This window comes from Tursiops truncatus, chromosome 19, assembly GCF_011762595.2.
Source record: "Tursiops truncatus isolate mTurTru1 chromosome 19, mTurTru1.mat.Y, whole genome shotgun sequence".
NCBI lineage: Eukaryota > Metazoa > Chordata > Mammalia > Artiodactyla > Delphinidae > Tursiops > Tursiops truncatus.
Window position 1 is genome coordinate 49,641,731 of NC_047052.1, and position 19,733 is coordinate 49,661,463.

Consider the following 19,733-nt stretch of genomic DNA (forward strand, 5'->3'; position numbering starts at 1 on the left):
GAAGCATCAAAGACGGGAACAGTGAACCTGCGGATCCTGACACTTGGGCTTAACCTTGAGACATCTTGTCTCAGAGGAACACACTGTGTTCCTTTATTTTTTTTAAGTATGATTTAGGGAGACGTGTATGGGTGCCTGTTATAGACTGAATGTTTGTGTTCTCCCCAAATTCATATGTTGAAGCCCTAATCTTCAATGTGACTGTATTTGGAGATGGGGCCTTTAAGGAGGTAATTAAGGTTAAATGAGGCCATAAGGATGGGGCCCTGATCAGTGGGATTGGGGTCCTTATAAACGGAAGAGACATGAAAAATCACTCTCTCTCCACGTGCTATGTGAGCACAGGAGGAGATGGTGGCCATCTGCAAGCTAGGAAGAGAGCCCTCACCAGGAACCATATCTTGTCAGAACCCAGATCTTGTTTACGCCACCCAGCCCGCGATCTTTTGTTAGGACAGCCCTAGCAGACGGAAGTGCCAAGTTGCCAACAGGTGGACTCTGATAGCTTTATGTGTCACATCCCCAGTTATTCAAACGATAATCTGCGTGTTGCTGCGAAGGTATCTGGAGATGTGATTGAAGTCCACAATCAGTTGACTTTAAGTGACGGAGATCATCCTAGTTAATCTGGGTGGGCCTGTTTCAGTCAGTTGAAAGGCTTAAAGAGCCGAGCTGAGATTTCCGAGCTGGAGAGCAGCTTCATCTCCTGCCTGTTCTCCCTGACGACCCGCCCTGCGGATTTCAGAGTGGCCAGCGCCCACAATCCTGTAAGCCAATTCCTTCCAAAAATCCCTTAACATATGCCTCCCTACAGGCTCCGTTTCTCCTGTTGATCCCTGACTGATATAGGCTCCGCCCTCTTCCCCATCACCCCTGTTCTCCCCCAAAGCTCTGCCCCTTACCACTCCCTCGGAGCTCCACCTCCCAGTCCCCACCCCCAAATGGAGCCCCACCCAGACCCCGCCCTCCACCCAAGCTCCGCCTCCTGTTCCCACCTCCAGTTCCTTCCCCAAGCCCTGCCTCTGGGCGCTCACCTCTCCCTCCGAACCCCACCTCTTAGGCCCCACCTCCTGGCCCTGAGCTCCATCCCGGCCCCGCCCTCACGCCCACACCCTACCTCCTGGCCCCGCCTCCAGCCCCTCCGCCTCTCACCTTCACACTTGAGGCCCTGGCGCACTAGGCCGAAGAGCATCTCTCCGCAGTGATCGCAGAAGGCAGGCGCTCGGTAGGAGTGCACCGTAAGGGCGTGCGGGCGGATCTGGAAGTCCTCGAAGGTGGCCGAAGCTGCAGGCAGCAGGGAGGGGCGGATGGTTGAGTCGGGACCAGCGGTGGCCATTTCACCCTCCGCATTCCCAGGTTTCACACAGCCCTCTCAACTGCAATGTTTGATCTTTCCTTCAATCATTTACTCGCATCCTACATTTCATTCGACCTGGGTTCAAATCCCAGCTCCACCATTGGCCAAAACACCTATGTGCCTATGCCAGGGACCGGGGAGGGGGAACGGGGAATTGTTTAATGGGCACAGATTTCCAGTTTTGCAAGATGAAAACAGTTCTGGAGGTTGGTTACACAACATTGTGAATGTAATTAACACTACTGAACACTAGACTTTGAATATGGTTAAGATGGTAATTTTATGTTGCATATATTTTATCACAATTAAAAAATTTTTAATTAAAAAACACAGATAGTGCTTCTCTGGTGGCACAGTGGTTAAGAATCCGCCTGCCAAAAAAAAAAAAAAGACAAAACACCTGGAAAAGGTAAGGGTCTGGACCATGCAGGTGTCTAGGGAAGAACATGCCCAGTAACATAATAGTATCGCCTTATAGTTCTTTTTTTTAAATTTATTTTGATGAAATGTTCCGCTTACACTTTTTTATTTCTATTTTTGAAAACTAATTAATTTATTATAATTTTTGGCTGAGTTGGGTCTTCATTGCTGCACGCGGGCTTTCTCTAGTTGCGGCGAGCGGGGGCTACTCTTCGTTGCAGTGCGCGGGCTTCTCATTGCAGTGACTTCTCTTTTTGCGGAGGACGGGCTTTAGGCCCGCGGGCTCAATAGTTGTGGCTCGAGGGCTCAGTTGCTCTGCAGCATGTGGGATCTTCCCGGACCGGGGCTCGAACCCGTGTCCCCTGCTTTGGCAGGCGGATTCTTAACCACTGCACCATCAGGGAAGTCCCTATGGTTCTTTTTTATGGGTTAAATGAATATACGGAAAGCTTTTTTTTTTTTTTGGCCACGCGACGCGGCTTATGGGATTTTGATTCCCCGACCAGGGATCGAAACGGGGCCCTCGGCAGTGAGAGCACGGAGTCTTAACCACTGAACCGTCAGGGAATTCCCGGAAAGCTCTTAAAACAGTACCTGGCTCAGAGAAAATGCTCAATAAATGTTAGCTATTATTTTAAAGTTTCATTTTTGGGCTAAATCTTGTTCCTCTCCCCACCCCCATCCCCCCCAATTTCTGTCTAATATTAAGCTATTTTTCTTAGTATTATGCAATGGAGAGGGGACTCTGTTCTATGTGCCAAGCACAGTTTACACACGCAGGATAAAGCTCTGAACAAGAGAGTTTCTCCACTCTCAGAGATCTGACATTCTTTTGAGGAGAGGGAAAAGATACATCAAACAAACAAACAAACAAGGATATTTCTGACAATGAGGAAATGGCATTTAAGCTGAGATCCAAATAACAAGCAGGTGCTAGCTATGAGAAGACAGGACAGGGTCGGGGGTGGGGGAGAAGGACAGCAAGTGCAAAGGCCCTGAGGTGGGAGGGAGCTTGATTTCTTCAAGGGACAGAGGGCAGACAAGATGGTTGGAACAAAGAAAGTAAGAAGGACAGTGTTAAGAGATGAATTTGGGGAATTGGCAGGGCCCAGGTCATGGACAGCCTTGAGGCCACGTTGAGGAGTTTGCATTTTGTTCCGAGGGTAATGCAGAGTAAGGGGAGGATTCTGAGCAGTGGAGTGTCATGAGCTGACTTAGGTGCTACTGCAATAGTCTGGGCAGGAGGTGATGGCGGCTTGGATCAGTGGAGGGAGGAAAGAAATAGATTCAGGATGAGTGAGACCAGTAGGTTTGAGGATGGACCAAGTGAAGGGGTGAGAGAAAACGAGGAGCCAGGGGTGGCCCAAAGTTTGGGGCATGAGCACCTGGGTGAATGGTGATACCCTTCACCAAGCTGGAGAATACTGTGGGAAGAGCAGGTTTAGAAGGGCGAAATCAAGATTTCTGTCTTGGACAGGCTGTATCTGAGAGGCCTGGAGCTGCCGAGTAAAAGCGTCAGGGAGACAGCTGCACGAACAAGACTTGGGTTTGGGGAGAGACCAGGATGAAGATAAAAATCCAAGGGTGGCAAGCCTATATGAGGGACGTAAATCCAAACTTCTTCTTTTTTTAATGATTTATGCTCTTTATTTATTGGCTGCGTTGGGCCTTCGTTGCTGCGCGTGGGCTTCCTCTAGTTGAGGCGAGAGGGGGCTACTCTTTGTTGCGGTGCGCGGGCTTCTCATTGCGGTGGCTTCCTTGTTGTGGAGCACGGGCTCTAGGCTCCCAGGTTTCAGTAGTTGCGGCACGTGGGCTCAGCAGTTATGGCTCGCGGGCTCTAGAGCGCAGGCTCAGTAGTTGTGACGCACGGGCTTAGTTGCTCTGCAGCATGTGGGATCTTCCCGGACCAGGGATCGAACCGGTGTCCCCTGCATTGGCAGGAGGATTCTTAACCACTGCACCACCAGGGAAGTCCCGTTAATCCAAACTTCTAACTGTCATCCATCCAACCATCCAACAAATTTTACGGAGCATTGCAGTACTCCGGGTGGGGGTGGGGGGCAGGGGAGGACATACAGCCATGAGTAAGGTACCTCCTACCCCCCTACCCTACCCTCCTGAAGGAACCAAGGGCTAAAGAGTCCTCTAAGTGCTGAGAGCTTGCCCACCCATCAAATGGGAATGGCCAGTGGGTGGACTAGATTTTGGCTGAAAATACAGGTACCCGGGTTTCATCTCATGCTGCAGAGTCCGATTTAATTTAGCATTTCACTGGGAGGAGGCACAGGCAGCAAAACATTTTTAACTTTACATCAAAGTGTAACGTAGGTCTAGGAAAGGACATATCAGAAATGCACAGCTTAATGAATTGTCAAACTGTACACGCCCATGTCACCAGCATTCTGATGGATAAATGGAAGTTTAAACCATTGTGCCCCCCCCACCCAACTCCAGCTGCCAAAAAGGTACCCACTCTCTTGGCTTCTAACAAAATAGCGTAATTGTCTTTGTGCTTCGTAAATGGAATGATACAATATGTAGTCTGATGTCTAGCTTCTGTCCCTCAGCATTGGTGTGAGATTCATCCGCGTTGCCGTGGATGGTTTATGTTCAGTGCGGTGCGAATTCCACAATGTGCAGGCACCACACCTACCCATTCCGTAACGGTGGTTTGTAAAAAGCTCCCGCGGTGATTCTAATTTGCAGCCAAGGCTTAGAACCGCTGGTCCCTAACTTTAAGAACTAAGTTTCTGGGCCCACCTCCCCTCCCCCTCCTCCCGATGCCCCGCCCCCGCTCGAGGCTCCGCCCCTAGGCCCGCCTCGGCCTCTCACCCGACAGTACCACCTCCACCAGGTCGCCCTCCTGGATGTCTCCGGCAGAGCGCACCAACTGCAGGAGGTTGGCCGACGTGGGGTCATGTTTGAAGAGCAGGATCTTGTCGTAAAGGCCATAGAAGCCACACTCGGGAAACTGAGGAGCGGGAGAAGGAGGTGGTGACGGAAAAGCTCAAAGCAGCGGTCTGGAACCCTCCCAGGGCAGGGCCGGCTGTTTCCCCCGGAAACTCAGAGACCCCGCAGCCCCTCGCTTCCTGCCCGCTCCCTCCCAAGCCCAGCTCGAGCTGAGCCGGGCAGGGTGCCAGGGCCCCAGGTGTGCTGGGAGCGAGCGCTGGCCAGAGTTTGAGAGAGTGGCTCTGGGAGCGTGGGTACCTAGAATCTTCTGGAGATGGACGGGGGTAGGGCTGAGTGAGCATCCCTTCCCTTATCTCCCCACCACCTCCCGCTCCCCCTCACCCCCAGCTTCCTTCCTGGAACTGTTGTCCCTGTTACCTGGCTCCAGGCCCAGCACTGGGGCTGGGCGATCTGGAAGGAGGGGATTTAGGACTCCTAGTTTGTGGGGGAGGGGGGTGTGGAAAGGCTAGGGCTCAAGGGAGCTGGAAACTGGCACGGTGTCCCCCACCCAATGCCTCAAGGACCCAGGTGTCCCGGTCCCTAGCTTGGGGAGGCGGGGCAGGAAATGAAACCTGGTAGAACAGAAAGTGAAACCACCCAGGTGGAGCCACTGGAAGGAAGGAAAGGGGCCCTACCACACCTGGACGGGGTGGGGAGGGGGGCAGAAAATAAAACTGCGGTGAGGCCTGAGGCGGTAGGCTGAGGACTTGAGCATCGGATAAAGAACTTCACCCAGGGGACAATCATGCCCTCTCCCCAGCCTGTTTTCCCAAGGAGCAGGCTAAGTGTGCGAGCTGGGCCTGCTAGTTTTGGGGTTTGGGGTAGGTGGCAAAGGAAGCTCTATCTGTTCTTGTTGCTGGGAGAGGGTCCACAGGTGGCCAGGACTGCCAGGGTCCTGACTGCCTTGGAGGTCTTTCTCTAAGCTTCAGTTTCCTTGTCTGTAAAATGGGGGAGTTGGCCCAGTTCCTAATGTTTTGTCTGCAGCCCAAAGAATTCATTCCCAGGAATCTAAGAAGATCCTACAATTTGGGTATTTTGGGATTCCAGCATGCTCACATTATAGGATTATACATTCTAGATTCCAACAAATTATCATGATAAGTTTTAGGATTTTAATAACCTAGATTAGTAGTAGTCTAATATTTTAAAGTTCTAGGAATCTGCTAAACTAGGGTTCTAATATTTGAATATCTTAGCATGAAAGGATTTCAGCGACCCAGCATTCCAGAATTCTAACATTTTTACGCTCTAGGAGTCTAACAACGATGGAATCAAATATTCCAACATTTTAATGTTTTAGTATTTCAACAACCTTGGGTTCTAATGTTTGAACACTTTAATATCAGAGGAGTTCAGTTACCTAGCAGTTGCATATTCCAACAATTTAGAATTCTAACATTTTAACACTTTTACAGTCCAAAATTCCAACAGCAGAGTAGCCCACTATTCCAATTTTTTTTTTAATTCTAACTTTTAACATTCTAGAATCCAAGCATTGCGTCCCACCTGATTTCCCCTTGCCGTGCTCCCCCAGGCCCCAACCCCAGTGACCCTCGTGTCCAAAGCGAAGAGTGGGGTGGGACTGGGGAAGGTTCGTTTTCACAGACTAGCATTAGAGCCGGGGGGTGGGGGGACACTGATCAGGAGAGGGGACAGACACCTCAGAGCCTCTGGACTGTGAAGAGGCGCACCTGCCCCTCCACACACGCTCAAGCCTGGGGGAGGGCAGAGATTGGACTCTGAGACCTCACTTGCCCCTGGCAGCTACTGCAGGCACCCACACCCACACATGTCACTTGATCGCCACGGCCAGCCTGGCTTCAGTTTCTACTGTTTCCACCAAATGGGAGGCCGGGGATAGGCCTGGACAGGGAGGTCCCCCGACATCTGCTGCTCCCACCTGCCCCTTCCTCTCGGCTCCTACACCTCACCCGTCCCTCCCTTCCTCCATGCTGTCTGCAGCAAACAACATCCAGGGACATGCAATTTGGGGAGGGCTCTGGGGCACCCCACCCCTGACCAGGCCTCTCTCAAAGGAGTGGTGGGGTGAGGAGGCAACTGGGGGCCAATGCCCCACCCCCACCCCTCAGTCGCCCAAGGCTTATCCCCCTTCTCTCCCTCTTCCTTATATACTGGGCTGGAGATCGCCTCTGCCAGCACCTCTCCACTCTTCCAGACCTCTCCTCAAGCTAGGTGAGGGGAACCCTGTGCCCTCACCTTCTGGTCAACGATGGAGCAAGCCAGCTGCTTCACGTGGGCCAGCTCGGAGGCGGTGGGCAACAGCACGAACTCGCGGGTCAGCCCGATCTGGATGTGGAAGGACACCCCCGAGCCCGGCGCCGGGACATGGGACAGCAGCGGTGGCGGAGCCTGCAGTTCCAAGCTGCCAGAGGGCGGAGGAGACCCCGGCCCGGGAGAGCCCGGGAGGCCGGCGGGATGGGAGGGTGCGGCGGCCATAGGGCGAGGCCCGGGACCCGCCGCCCGGCGCCCACCCGGGATCAGGCTGCAGGAGCCTGAGCAGGGAGGCTCAGGTCCCTGGATCCGAGGTATCTTGTTAGCTGGTGGTAGGAGCGCGGGGATCCCGGGGATCCGAGAAGAGAATCCTGGCAGGTTGAGGGAACTCGAGGAGGTGGGACCCTGGGAAGTTAGAGAAAAGGAATCTCGTGGATCAGACGCCCGCCCGGAGATTAAGGGATCACAGACGATCAGAAAGGAGAAATCTAATGGTTTGGGCGGCCCAGCGATTGGGAGATTCCAAGAAATCAAAAAAGAAAATCTAGTAGGCCGGGGTCACAGGGATCAGAAGAGCCCAGGATCCAAAGGCTCGCTGGAGAAAGAAGGGATTGGAAAAGGAGCAGGTGGGGCCAAGAATCCAGTGGCTGTAAGAAGAGGATCCACATAAGACGGGAGCTCGAGGGATTCACCAGATCTTGGGGTGGAGAGCAGGAGTCTCTGAGTCGGGGATCGAATGGATCCCAGGGATCCGACGGCGGGCCTGGGAATGGGCAGAGGGATTCCGAGGGCTGGGGTGCTAAGGCGGGAATCTCACGGGTCTCGGCAGTTGGAGAAAAATTCGGTCGGGGGCCGCGGAGAAGGGGGTGTTACCGGCGGCAGTGGGGTGGCGGGGGGTGGGAGGGAAGGGAGGGTCGTCCGGCGCCGGGCGCCGGTGGCTCTTTTTCCCACTCCAAAGTTTAATTCGGCGGCTGCGGCCCAGGAGGAAGTGTCCGGAGTGACAGTTCAGTCGGCCAATCGGTGCCGGTCTCGGTGACGTCAAGAGGGCGGAGCCTGACGAGGGCCTGCGGGCGGAAGAGGAGGGCGGGCTTAGCGCCTCCGAGTTGGGGCGGCACCTCCCGCTCCCGGGTCTCGGGACCCGGGGGTGGGAGATGCGGGGAAGGGAGGCGAGACTGATTCCTTCCCACCTCACACCCAAGTCTGGAAAACTGACTTTTCCCTGAGCTGGAGAGGGAGGGGCAAGCCACCCTCACCCCCACCACAGGTCGCGAGGCCGGGGCTGAGGAGGCGTCTGGCCCTTTAAGGAAGGGGGCCGTCTCGCCTGGCCTGCATCCGGCGCCCACCGCTGGGGAAAGGGTGGGAGGCGGTGTCAGGTCTGGCCCGCTCTCCGGGCCGGGCCTGCCTCTTCCCAGGGCGTCAGCACGCCCGCCCCCTCCCCCCACTCCCGAGCCCATTACACAGGTGGGAAGACCGAGAGACCTCCAGATGGGCAGAGGTCCTTGCCTCAGGTCTGTCTCCAGCGACCTTGGCCAAAGTGCCAGGAGCAAACTGCAGAGGCCAGGGCTGGGTTACCCGCGCGCGGAGAGAGTCAGGCACAGGGCAGGTGGAGAAGGGGTGTAGTTTCCTTCCATCAGCTCCCCACTCCACCCCAGTGTTTAGGAGGGTGAAGAGCCAAAGAAAAGCCTCGGGGTGCCTGGAAGGACCATAGCGACCAGGGAGGACCACACATCCACACCACTTCATAGATGGAGAGCACATAGTTCTCCTGGGGAAGTGTGCACATGTCTGTCTCTGTGTGACTTTAGGTTGGTGACCTACCCCCTCTGAGCCTGTTTCTCTTTTAGATGGGACAATAATAGGACTGACCCCAGAGGGTCTTTGTGGGGATTAATGAGATGGTTTAGGGGTGCCTACAACACAGCAGAAGCTCAGTAATGGTGACTGGCTATAATGCGCTGAGATAAAGGGGTGGGCACCTCAGGCACTCAGGTGTTTGTGGGTGGGTTTGTTCATTTAGTCTTTCAGCAAGTATGGATTGAGGCCCTAATATGTGCTAGGCCTGTCATAAAACACCTCTTCCAGGACCAATTCCAACTTGGTTTCTCCTCCCTAGCTAATAATGAGTGGCTACCATTTAGTTTACATACAGGAAGCTGAACCCTCAGAGAGGCAAAATGACTTGTCCAAGATTGCCAAGCGAGTAGCTACCACCCACTGGCTTCACTGAGGGGCCAAGGCCTGGCTGAGCCCCAGAGGCATCCCAATAGAGATGGGCCACCGCCGCCTAGACTCCCGACCAGCAGGGCTGGGTAGCGGGGATGAGGAACTCACGATGAGCCCACATTCCTGGTAAAGGGCTGTTGGGGGTAGCTGAGGTCGGCACAGTAGCGAATCTGTCACCACATCCGGGGGCTGGCTGGGGCTGGGGAAGGAAGTCTGAGGCTGGAGCGAAACCCTAAACCACCACCTGGGGAAGCTGCACAGAGCCCAGAGGGATGAGGGGGCAGTGAGGCCACATGGTACCCATAGCTGGGCTCCTGTCAGCCTCACCTGATGGCCATCTGCCCACCTGTGCCCTTTGTCCAGACCAGCAGACGACCACCATGGTGAAAGCCTAACATGAGTGTGCACTTCTCAGGCCTTCCTCCTTCCTCAAGTGTTCATGGGGCCCTGACAGGAGCCAGGCCCTGTTCTGGGCACTGGGGTGCAGCCTTTGATAAGCCAGGAGGTGGGTATTACTGAAAGGCTCACTTTACAGGGGAGGCTGAGGCCCAAGGAGGTGCCAGGACTTGCCCAAGGACCTCTGGCTGGTAGGCAAAGAGGCCTCATAGCAAGCAGAGGGAGTCACAAGGGACTGGATACCAATTCTGATTTGTATCCTGCTGGGCCCTGAGCAAGCTCCTCGAGCCCCCGCCTCCATCTCTCGTCCTTTGTAACGTGTGCATAATGCTGCGCTCCCCTTCTTGAGGTTGTGGGGACCTAGTGAAATGGCACGTGAAGAGCTCTGAGGGCACAGCCGACTACTGTGATTCAGCCACCGCAGAGAAGGGAGAAGGGAATGGCATGTCCCAGGGTCTCCCTTCCTTCCCACTCCATGCAGGCCCAGGCGTGGGGCAGGGAGAGAAGGGGGGCGTTCAGTTTTCTGGATTAGCACTTTGGCCTCACTACCAACCATCACACAGGGGGCGGGGGGGATGAGGAGCTGAACCGTCACATTGTTTCATCTGCTAGTCAGGGCTCTGCTGTAGCCCCTGGGGAGGGAGCGCTTAGGGACAGAAAGGAGGGGCACAGGGAGATTCGGTCCTTGCCCCCACTTCCGTCCCGCCACCCACACCCCACCCAAAATCTGGGCCCCTCTCTGCACCCCCGCCCTACCACGAAACCCCAACCCATCACATCCCGTCGCCAAGCTCCACCCACCCCTGGCAGAGCCGGTCACTCCTCCCCGCGAGTCCCTGGTCCCCTCAGTAGTCAGCACCGCCGCCCATCTTACTCCAAAGGGTTTATTGAGACAAGGTTCACAGGCAAGACCAGGGCAGAGGGGATGGGGCTTATAAACAGGAACCTGGAAGGGGGCCTGAGGGCACAGGGTGGAACCCAAAAACCAGAGTGAAATAAATAGAGGAAGAGAGTGGAGGGTCAGGAGAGGAGACGGACAGACTATCACACAGTGATAACAACATGGGTGGGGGTGGGGCGCCATTAAAATCCCATTTATTTATACAGATATACAGGGAGTTACGGGGGACCCGAGGGACCCCACTCCACCCTCCATGCGCCACAGAGGGGCAAGAGAAGGCCACCTCTCCCCATGGGTGACCCCACGGGGGTTTGGGGGGCTGCCCTTGGAGGAGTGTTGGGGGGAGGTAGGGGCGGGCACCTCCCCCGAGGGCATCACCAGCTCCCCAGGCAGTTACTGGCCCTGGCGGCGTTGGGTAGTGTCTGGAAAGCTGTGCTGAGGAACTGGAGGGGAGGGGGTTTACTGGGCGCGCTCCGGGGCGGGCCAGGCCCGCACCTCCACAGAGGACAGCCCAGCCTGCAGCTGGCTCCAGGGCCCCGGCAGACCCAGAGCAGGGGCATTGGGGGCTCCTCCCGGCACAGCTCCCACCCGGATCCAGGGAGGTGGAAAGGAGGGGTCAGGGGTTCAAAGAGAGAACCTGGCACCTTCTGGCGTCTTGGAAAAGCTAATCCCTAAGGACACCCAGCCCTGGCTGTACAGCCCCTGAGAAGGCAGCTCAGAGACCTGGAGTGGGTGTCAGGGTGAAGAGAAAATTCCCAGAGACCATCCTGGAGGGCGATTCCTGAAGGAGGCCACGCCCCGGCGGGATGCCCGGGGGAAGGACGGGCCGAGGGGAGGGCCTCCTGGGGAAAGGGCCAGTTAGCACCACCAGGCTCCAAGGCAGGCAGGAAGAAGCCAGGCCTTGGGGCCTACAGACCAAGGCTGGAGTCACCTATGGGGGGCAGAAGGGAGGGGAGACTGGACCACGACCTCCAGGGTGCAAGAGGCCAGGCAGCTCCAGCCCCTCCTCTGAATGCCCAGGGGCTACCTTGGCAATTCTCACAGGGCATCCTGACTAGGATTTCGGGTCTTGGCACCCTCTGGAAATGCCAGGCGAAGGGGTGTTTGTGAGGGCCCCATCGGGGGTGAGGATGCAGGGGGCTTCTGCCCTCCCAAGCCAAGCCTCCCTCCCATCTGGCCCCTCACCTCAGTCCCACCTGCCCAGCCCCGCTCCCCAGCCAGCGTGGCGGCCTGGGCGGGGCCAGGTGGGCATCATACGAAGACCTTGGCCAGGGCGTCGGCGCCCGCGCTGGCGATGAGGGCCTTGCTGGGGTGGCAGGCGACAGCATGGATGGCCTCCTCGTGCTTCTTGCGGTGGGCCGTGATCTCCTGAACGCATGTCTTATTGTCCAGGCTCCACAGACGCAGGGAGCAGTCGTGGCCTGTGCAGATGTGGGAGCAGTCGTGGCCATCACCCAGCAGCTCCGGGTCCCCCTGCCTCCTTGCCCAGACCTGCTCCCCGAACCTGGCCTCATCCGAAGGCCTGGGAGTTGGGTGGGGCTCGCTCCTCTGCCCAGTTGCCTCCAGATGCCCAGCGTGAAGGACTGCCCTTCTGACCAGCCTATCATCCAGCCATCTAGGCACCGAGTGTTCACTGAGCACCTACTGTGTCCTGCACTTGGGGGCGTGGTGAACAAAACAGGCAAATCTCCCTGCCCCTGTGGTGCTGCGTCCCAGTGTGTGAGACAGTAAACAAGAGAACAGGATAAACGAGGTCAGGTGGTCACAAGTGCTGTGAGCACAAGTCAGTCAGTGTGAGGACCGTGTGGCCCAGGGGGTAGGGCAGGGGGAAGAACCTTCCAGGCAGCGGGGACAGCCAGGGGCAGGTCCTGAAGACTGACAGCCTGAGCAGGCAGGCGGGGGGTGGGGGGAAGTAGACTGCGCCAGGCCTTGGGGCCATGAGCCACTGCGGGGAGACCGCCGGACTTAGGCGTTACCAGGATCTGGTGGGCTGCAGTGGGGGGACCTGGGCCCTGTACTGAATTTTTGCCTGGGCCTGATCTCACTGACTGTTCCCTCAACCGGCGTCCTCCCTGGAGACAGCTGTAGCACCGTCCTGGGCCACCCCCGCCCTCCACTGCCACTGCTCACGCCTGTGTGTGCACTCGCTTGCTGACACCCCGGGGCAGGCTCGGTCTGGTCAGGCCTCTGTAACCGCCAGCGCACACCCTCCACCCCCTGGGGAGCTTCAGCCCCTTCTCCATCCACCCAAGTCCCAGCCCATCCCGTTGAGGTGCAGCTCCACACTCACTGGGGCTCAGTGCCTTTATCCACAGACAGCAGGTGCACCAAATGCTAAAATTTCTCGTGGGGACCGAGAGTCAGATAAACCTGAACTTCAATTCCTGCAACCCTGTGGGCTGTGACCAAGTGAAATGACTTCTCTAGCCCCAGTCACCACATCCGTGGAGTGGGAATAACAGTACCAACCTCATTCAAATCCAATGAGATGATGTGGAAGAGGGCCTACAGTGGGCTCCGGTGCACAGTGCTTTGCTGTCCCCATTCCAGCCACAGAGGGGCTCCAGGCCCCTGCTCGGACAGCACTCCCATCAGCTCCCCACCCTCAGGGAGCCCCCGGAGTACTCCCTCGGGACCAGAGCCTGGGTCTCTTCCTCTTCCTCTCCCCAGCCTGCCAGGAAAGGCACACGCCCTCACTCCTTAGGAGCCAGGAGGCTCCCGACTTACTTCCTGACATCAGGAATACGCCATTGGGGTCCACGGCTAGGCAGGTGACTGCATCCAGGTGGGCAACCATGGAGTGCACGGATCTCCCTGAAGGGAGAGAGGTGGGCAGCAGGTTACTTTCCACTCTGCGCCTTGCCTGGGAAGGTGAAGGGGCTAGAAGGGACACAGCCTTCAACGTGGACACCAGGAGGTCTGCCATCTGAGCCTGGTCGACCCCTGCTCCCCCTGAGCACACGTGAAGGGGGGCCAGGAAGGTTGGGCCTCACCTGTCCGGTTGTCCAGGAAGCGGATGCCTCTGTCGTCATGGGCGGTGATGGTGAGGGGCTGGCTTGGATGACTCACCACCTGGTTGATCTGGGTTGGGCCTGACAGGAAGAACGAGGGAGAGGGGAAGAGGTCAAGGGTGGGAGGCGATCAGGGAGACCGGGACAAAGATAAGAGGAGAACCACCATCCCATGCCCATCCTCTGCTTAGACAGCGAGCAGGGCCGGGCACTCCGGCCGCTCCCTCCTGGGCCCCGTGCTTCATCTGTGCAATGGACACTGCATGGCCTCGGGCCGAGCAGGATGACAAACACGGAGACGGTCCTTCTGCTCCACCAAGTGGCCCATGGGCGAGTCCCTCGTGATGTCTCTCCAGTCAGCCCTCCTGAGCACACTGTGCCGTCCATAATGGCAGTGACCGGGACCTGATCTCCGTCCCTCTCAGAACCCCCAAGGGGGCAGGGTAGCCACTTTCCGTTGACTGGGCAGCAGGTCACCAAAGCCACAGGAGAAACTGGGGCCCTGGAGGCATTCCTGGGGCCTCCCTTACCGCTGTTTCCCCGGGAGTCCAGTGTGAGGAGGGCACTGCCAGCCTCCAGGTCATACAGGACGGTGTCGCCAGAGCGGAAGGAGGCCACAATGTGGGCAGGCTCGGTGCTGGTGAAGGCCACTGAGGTGGGGGTCCCATGATCTGAAGGCGGAGGGGGAGAGAAGGCTGCCTAACGGCCCTGCTCTTCCCTGGGCACGGGGGGACAGGAGGCGACCCTCCTCTGGGGGCCTCCGTCTGTACGGCTCCTGTGCCACCTGTCAGGGTCCCGCATGCCCCCATGTCCCCCCCACTCACCGCTCGCTGTGGGGAAGGTACAGAGGCAGGTTGGGCTGCTGCTGCTGGGGTCCCAGATGCGGACGGTGCCGTCGGCAGAGCAGGAGGCCAGGCGCTGGGAAGTGGGACTGAAGGCCAGGCCCCACACTGCATCCCTGTGGCCCTCCAGGACGTGGCTCAACACGCTCGGGTCTGGACCCGCCAGAGGGAGAGAAGGGCTGCGTCAGGGCCGCCGGCCCCGGCCCCAGCCGCGACAGCCCTGGAGCACCAGTTCTGCCGAGACGCAGGCACTGAGCTCGAGCTGCCCTTTCGTCTGGCTTCGTCTCCAAATCCTCACGCCTGCTCTGACCGCTAGCTGTTCTGTGAAGCTTTCAGGGCCCTGAAGGCGCCGCAGAGTGGAAGCTCCAGAAGGTGGGGATTTCCTTGTTCCCTGCTGTCCCCGCAGGCCCGCGATAGTGCCTGGCACAAAGCCGCTGCTCGAGATACCTTTTAGGACTTAGTTAAGGGGATGAGGGACAAGGGTGGCTCTGTGGCCCTGGGACCCTTTGCAGCCTGGCCCCTGTGGGTCAGCCCCACCCTCGGTCCCTGCGGTGTTTTCTGCCCAAGAGCACGGCCTTGTCCGGTCTCTCCAAAACCCTCTGGTCGTTCCCACCATTGCCTCCCTGGTCACTCGAGTCCACACAGGGTGCTCTGGCTGGGTCCTGCTGACAGCCGACGTGTGACAACTTGCTTAGCCTAGAGCAGATACTGCCTGGGACTGACCCTTGACCTCTGAAAGGGTGAGACCATTCTTCAGAAAACAGTATACATTCTCTGAGAGGAGACACAGACCTCTAAACTCTGCCATGACAGCCTGTTGTACGGAGCCACGTGTGCGATCAAAAGGGTTATCAGAAGAGGCGTCAGAGGGCAGGGACACGGAACAGATGTTGACAGTCTGGTCACTTCTCCACTTAATCTTAAAGGTGGCCCAAGGATACAGCCAAACTCCCTACAGCCTGGCCCAGCTAGAGTCTCCGTCTCACCTGCTCTACCTGCTCGTCGCTGGTTCCCTCCGCTTGACCACGCAGACGTGGGCAGAGCTGAGCACAGAGGGCTGCCAAGGCCCACCACGCCTTCGCCCAGGCTGGTCCCCGGCCCCAAAGCTCAACCCCAATCAGCTCCTCTGCAAAACGCTCCCCCACCGCCCCCACTGCTGCCTCTTCTTGTCCCACCCTCGGGCACGTGCTGAATCGCCCTGGCCCGTGCTTCACCAGACCGGGAGCCCTTGGCAATGCCGACCCCCAGTACCCAGTGTGAAGCCTGGGGGCTGCGGGAACCAAGAGGCCCCAGTGGCAGGGGGGTGGGGGAAAGGAAGGCAGGGGAGGGAGCTGTCCTCACCGTAACCGTCGTACGGGTCCATGTTGAGGTCTGGAATCTTCCAGCTATGGATGCGGGCATCTGCCCCACCGCTGTAACAGTATTCACTGTGGCTGCCCATGGCTACTGCCAACACGGGGCCCCTGGAGGATACCAAGTTGGGTGAAGCGGGGAGATGAAAAACTCCAGGCTCCCCCTCCCCCACGGGACCCTGAAGTGCTCCACTAGCATTTTTCAAGGCTGGCAAAAAGGAATCCAGCATCTGGACCTCTGGTGGTACCATCCAGGCAAGGTGCCTGTCCCAGTCCCCGTGTCTGTTTCCTCCTCCGAAGGCTGTGCTGAGAAGCAGCTACGGGGGCACTGAAAGTCTGCAGAGCGCCAGGAACAAGGTGGGGCGTGTGCAGAGGGTCACGGGACTCCGAGCCCTCCTGCCACCCTGCCTCAGCCCCCAGGACAGCAGCGGGCGGGCCAAGGGCCAGGCTGCCTTTGGGGGCACTTCCCTACCTGTGAGCCCGGAAAGCATGGATAGGTTCCACGTCTAGCGCAGCATTCCTGGGGGGAGACAGAGGAGCTGGATGTCGCTGGGAGCCCCTCATCACCCTGTCCCGGCGCCCAGGTGCCCTCCCCACCCCCCACCCTGGGGCTGCTGCTCTCACTTCTTGGCCGTGACCGCCTTCTGCAGGTTCCAGAGCTTGAGCGTGCCGTCCTCGGAAGCAGTGAGCAAAGCCGACTGGCTGTGATGGAAAGCCAGGGAGCGGATGCCGTCGTAGTGGGAGCGGAGGGTGAATTTGGGGTTCCAGGTCTTCTTAAAGGCATCCTTGCTGTCAGACAGCTGGGGTGGGGGAGCTGCCTCAGTGTCTGCTCGTCCATCTCAGCTGTCCCGCAGACACCAACCCCCAGCCCCACACGGGGCACCTCACAGACTGGCCTCCAGCCCGGCCCTCTCCCACTTCCTCCTTGCCCGCAGTGTCCCCTCACTCACTCAGCAAGTGCCTGCAGTGTGCAGGGCCTGGGCTGGCTTCTGGGGAGGCAAAGGGGAGCCCAAACCCTGGGGATCTCACCATGCAGAGGGAGCCTGGGGGAGACAATCAGATCGTCTCCACAGCGCAGAGGATTATGAACTGCGAGCAGTGCCACGAATTACAAATGCACTGAGAGGAGGTATGGGGCAGCCTGTCCTCCTCTGTGGGGGGTCAGTAAGGCTTTCCTGAGGAACTGACAAGCCATCAGGATGTAGCCAGATAAGGGGAGGGGACAGAGGATGGAAACTGCATGTGCAAAGTCCCTGAGGCAGAGGCAGCAAGGGCGGATCCTGAGCCTGAGAGGAGGACTGGGATGCAGAAAGCAAGGGAGAGAGCGGCAGGAGATGAGGCCAGGAGGGCTGGCCAGAGCCACAATAGTGGCCCACGCTCAGGAATGTGCAGCTCATCCCAAGCAACAGGGGAGCCACAGAAGGGTTTACAGCAAGGAAATGACACAGCTTCTTCCGGCCGCCCCGTGGGGGGGCTCGGCTCGGGAAGACAAGAGTGCCTGTAGAGAGAGAGGTGAAGAGGTCCTGAGGGAGGTCTCCCAGGGAGACGTGAGGCAGACCAGACGCTGCGGAGTGGAGATGGGGACAAGCACACAGTGGGGAGAGACTGGGAAGCCGAATCAATAAGCCTCTGAGGGAGAGTCCCAGAGACACCCCACAGGTCCTGGCGGACGATGGTGTCGCTCTCCAGGTGGGGTACCTGGGGAGGGCCACTCGGGAAAGGAGACGAGCAGATTGTCAGTCAAGCCTCAGTGCCCTGCCCCAAGATGAGGTGTACCCCTGATGAACCCCTTCATCTGGGCTCTGTCCCCCAAGGTCACCACTTCTGCCACAGAGGTTTAGGCCGGAGGGTCTACCCCCTCCCATGCACGCTGCCCCGTGGGGATGGGTCTCACCTCGGGGAGAGCAGAGGAGCCCTGCAGCGTGCTCCCTGCTCAAACCCTCCGCTCCAGTCTCGCTTCCCAACACCCCACAGCAGTGTCCTACCCTTGCTGGGATCACTTGAAATCTTGCTAGAAGCTGTGGTAAATGTCCTGCTACAGGAACTTGGTCACACACGCCCATTTCAGAGATGCCCAGATAGCCAGAGGCCCGGCCACAGATCTCAGGACACTGGCCCTAAGGTCTCCCTTCATTCCAGCCCAACATACCAGATCGGCCTGATTTTTTGTTTTGTGGCTTAAAGTCACCTTCCCTTCCAAAGTCAGCTCAATTCTCACCTCCTGCGCAGACTTTCTTACCCGAATTGCCGCCAGCCCAAAGCCCCCTTCCTCTAATGCTGTATTTTGACTCAGCACCCCCTTCACCCTTGCCTCCTGTCTGCGGTGGGTCCTGGACTTGAGGTGCACGGAAGCCCAGGGTGCGAGGGAGCAGCGCCGGGAGAAGGAGCCTGGCAGCATGATTGAAACATAGGCGCCAGAGCCTTTTAGGCCAGAAACCTCGGTGACCCCAGTCAAGTCCCACCGCCTGTCTGTGTCAGCACCTCTGTGAAACAGGGAGCTGGCGAATGAGCTCACATCGTCCTCGTGTGTGAGGGGCTGGGCACAGGTCGGGCACACGGTCAGAGCTCAGCCAGTCCCGGCACTGCGTCGACCGACGCCCCGTGGGGGCCTGTGGGGGGTGGGCACCCTGAAAACTTACATCACAGCTGAGGTCGTTGTCGTTGGTGACGGTGAGATCTGCCAAGTCCCCCAGGCTCACCTCCCCGCCCCCGATAGTGTCCATGATGAAAACGTCTGAGGAGAAGCCAAAGGAACCTGGTAGGGGGAGGGGAGGGAGGGTGCAGAGAGGGGCAAGGAGAAAGAGAGAAAGACAGAGAGAGGCAGAGAGAGAGATAAGGAGTGAGAAAGAGAGACAGGGAGAGGACAAGATCAAGAATCACAGCTGGAAAGAAAGAGACAGGGAGAGACAGACAGACAGGGCAGGACAGACAAAAAGAGAGGGAGACAGAGACAGACAGACGAACTTTTGGGACAGGGAGGCTGCAGACTAGAGGCTGGGCCTCGACCCTGAGGACACAGAAGCCCTGGGCTTAGCTCTGCAGCCTCCCTCTGCCGTGGGCCCTCAGGACTAGGCCAGGGTGGAGGGGCCTCTTACCTTCGTGGGGCCGGGGCTGGGGTGTGCCGGGAGGTGGGCCGGTCACTTTGGGTGGCAGCCCATCCACATCCCGAAGGTCGGCCAAAATTCCCTGGAGTTTGACCCGCCGGGTTTCTGCAGGGACACGGCACAGGGCAGGAGTTACTGACTGGTTCACTCAGCCACGTGCAGGCGATGCCTTCCCCACCACCGAGAGCTCTCCTGCAGCTGTGGGGAGGCCGGAAAGCCCTGGGCTCCGGGTGGGGATGGCGGACAGGCAGAGGAGACAGACTGAGATGGGACCCTCAATGGGCTGCCCTTGCTGGGGCCTCAGTCCCCAGCCATCCTACATGACCCCCGAGGGCCGCGCAGCCGGGAGTCACAGGACAGGAAGCAGCAGCTGCACTGCCCCGTCTGCCTTCTCCACTCCGGGTCTGCATCCTGTCCACCCCGCCCCCTCCGAGGTCCGCCAACAACTGGCTGCTCGAGTGGAGGACTGGAGGCCCTGCTGCAGGAAGAGCCGGGCCTGCCTGTGTCCCCACAGGGGTTTTCCAGGGAAGGAGTGAAGGCCTGGCCATCGTGGTGCAGGCCTCCCGCTCTCCTTGGCCACCCTCCTCTCAGGAAGTGTATCCGTCCGGTGGAGACCCTGGGGCAGGAAGCAGCTGCAGGCGGCTGTGTGTGCCCGCAGTGAGGAAGGTGGGCCAGAAAACCCCCAACTCACCCAGTTCATGGTGGGTCCCCTCTCCGGCGCATCGCCGGGGGTCTGGAGAGCCCTCTCCGTCCTCTCCTGAGCCCAGGAAATCAAATTCGTTGATGGCATCCTCTGAGTCATCTTCCTCGTCTTCATCCTCCATTTCAGGAACCAGGGCCTTGGATGGCAGCTGGGACATGGAGACAACCAGGGGTCAGGGGCTCCTGCATGGGCCCAAGCCCACCCAGTCTCCAGGAACAGAGAAACCAAGGCTCCTGGCCTCGG

At 58.3% G+C, this 19,733-nt stretch overlaps 2 protein-coding genes across 7 annotated transcripts in view; both read right to left on the reverse strand.

The window, feature by feature from the left end:
* PRKD2 (protein kinase D2) overlaps window positions 1-7,912 on the reverse strand; it is a 31,534-nt gene extending 23,622 nt beyond the window's left edge. Inside the window, exons 1-4 of one of the 2 annotated variants that reach the window (XM_033845156.2) lie at window positions 7,832-7,912; window positions 6,944-7,033; window positions 4,610-4,748; window positions 1,153-1,284 (exon numbers count right to left, since the gene is read on the reverse strand). In XM_033845156.2, coding sequence (XP_033701047.1) covers window positions 1,153-1,192 — 40 coding nt within the window. In that variant the 5' untranslated portion in view covers window positions 1,193-1,284; window positions 4,610-4,748; window positions 6,944-7,033; window positions 7,832-7,912. Of the gene's footprint in view, window positions 1-1,152; window positions 1,285-4,609; window positions 4,749-6,943; window positions 7,186-7,831 lie in introns of those variants that run through there. The other variant, XM_033845155.2, reaches the window with a different exon arrangement.
* STRN4 (striatin 4) overlaps window positions 7,306-19,733 on the reverse strand; it is a 28,582-nt gene continuing 16,154 nt past the window's right edge. For 2 of the 5 annotated variants that reach the window (XR_004523367.2, XR_012328039.1), the window contains exons 7-18: window positions 19,479-19,638; window positions 18,779-18,892; window positions 18,323-18,438; window positions 16,308-16,483; window positions 16,156-16,203; window positions 15,673-15,794; window positions 14,314-14,484; window positions 14,020-14,160; window positions 13,472-13,570; window positions 13,206-13,292; window positions 11,664-11,899; window positions 10,645-11,409 (exon numbers count right to left, since the gene is read on the reverse strand). Coding sequence is in view for 1 of the 5 variants with exons in the window: in XM_033845157.2 (XP_033701048.1) it covers window positions 11,730-11,899; window positions 13,206-13,292; window positions 13,472-13,570; window positions 14,020-14,160; window positions 14,314-14,484; window positions 15,673-15,794; window positions 16,156-16,203; window positions 16,308-16,483; window positions 18,323-18,438; window positions 18,779-18,892; window positions 19,479-19,638 (1,404 nt within the window). In the remaining 4 variants the exon portion in view is untranslated. Of the gene's footprint in view, window positions 7,364-7,831; window positions 8,023-10,644; window positions 11,900-13,205; window positions 13,293-13,471; window positions 13,571-14,019; window positions 14,161-14,313; window positions 14,485-15,672; window positions 15,795-16,155; window positions 16,204-16,307; window positions 16,484-18,322; window positions 18,439-18,778; window positions 18,893-19,478; window positions 19,639-19,733 lie in introns of those variants that run through there. The other 3 variants (XR_012328038.1, XR_004523369.2, XM_033845157.2) reach the window with 3 other exon arrangements.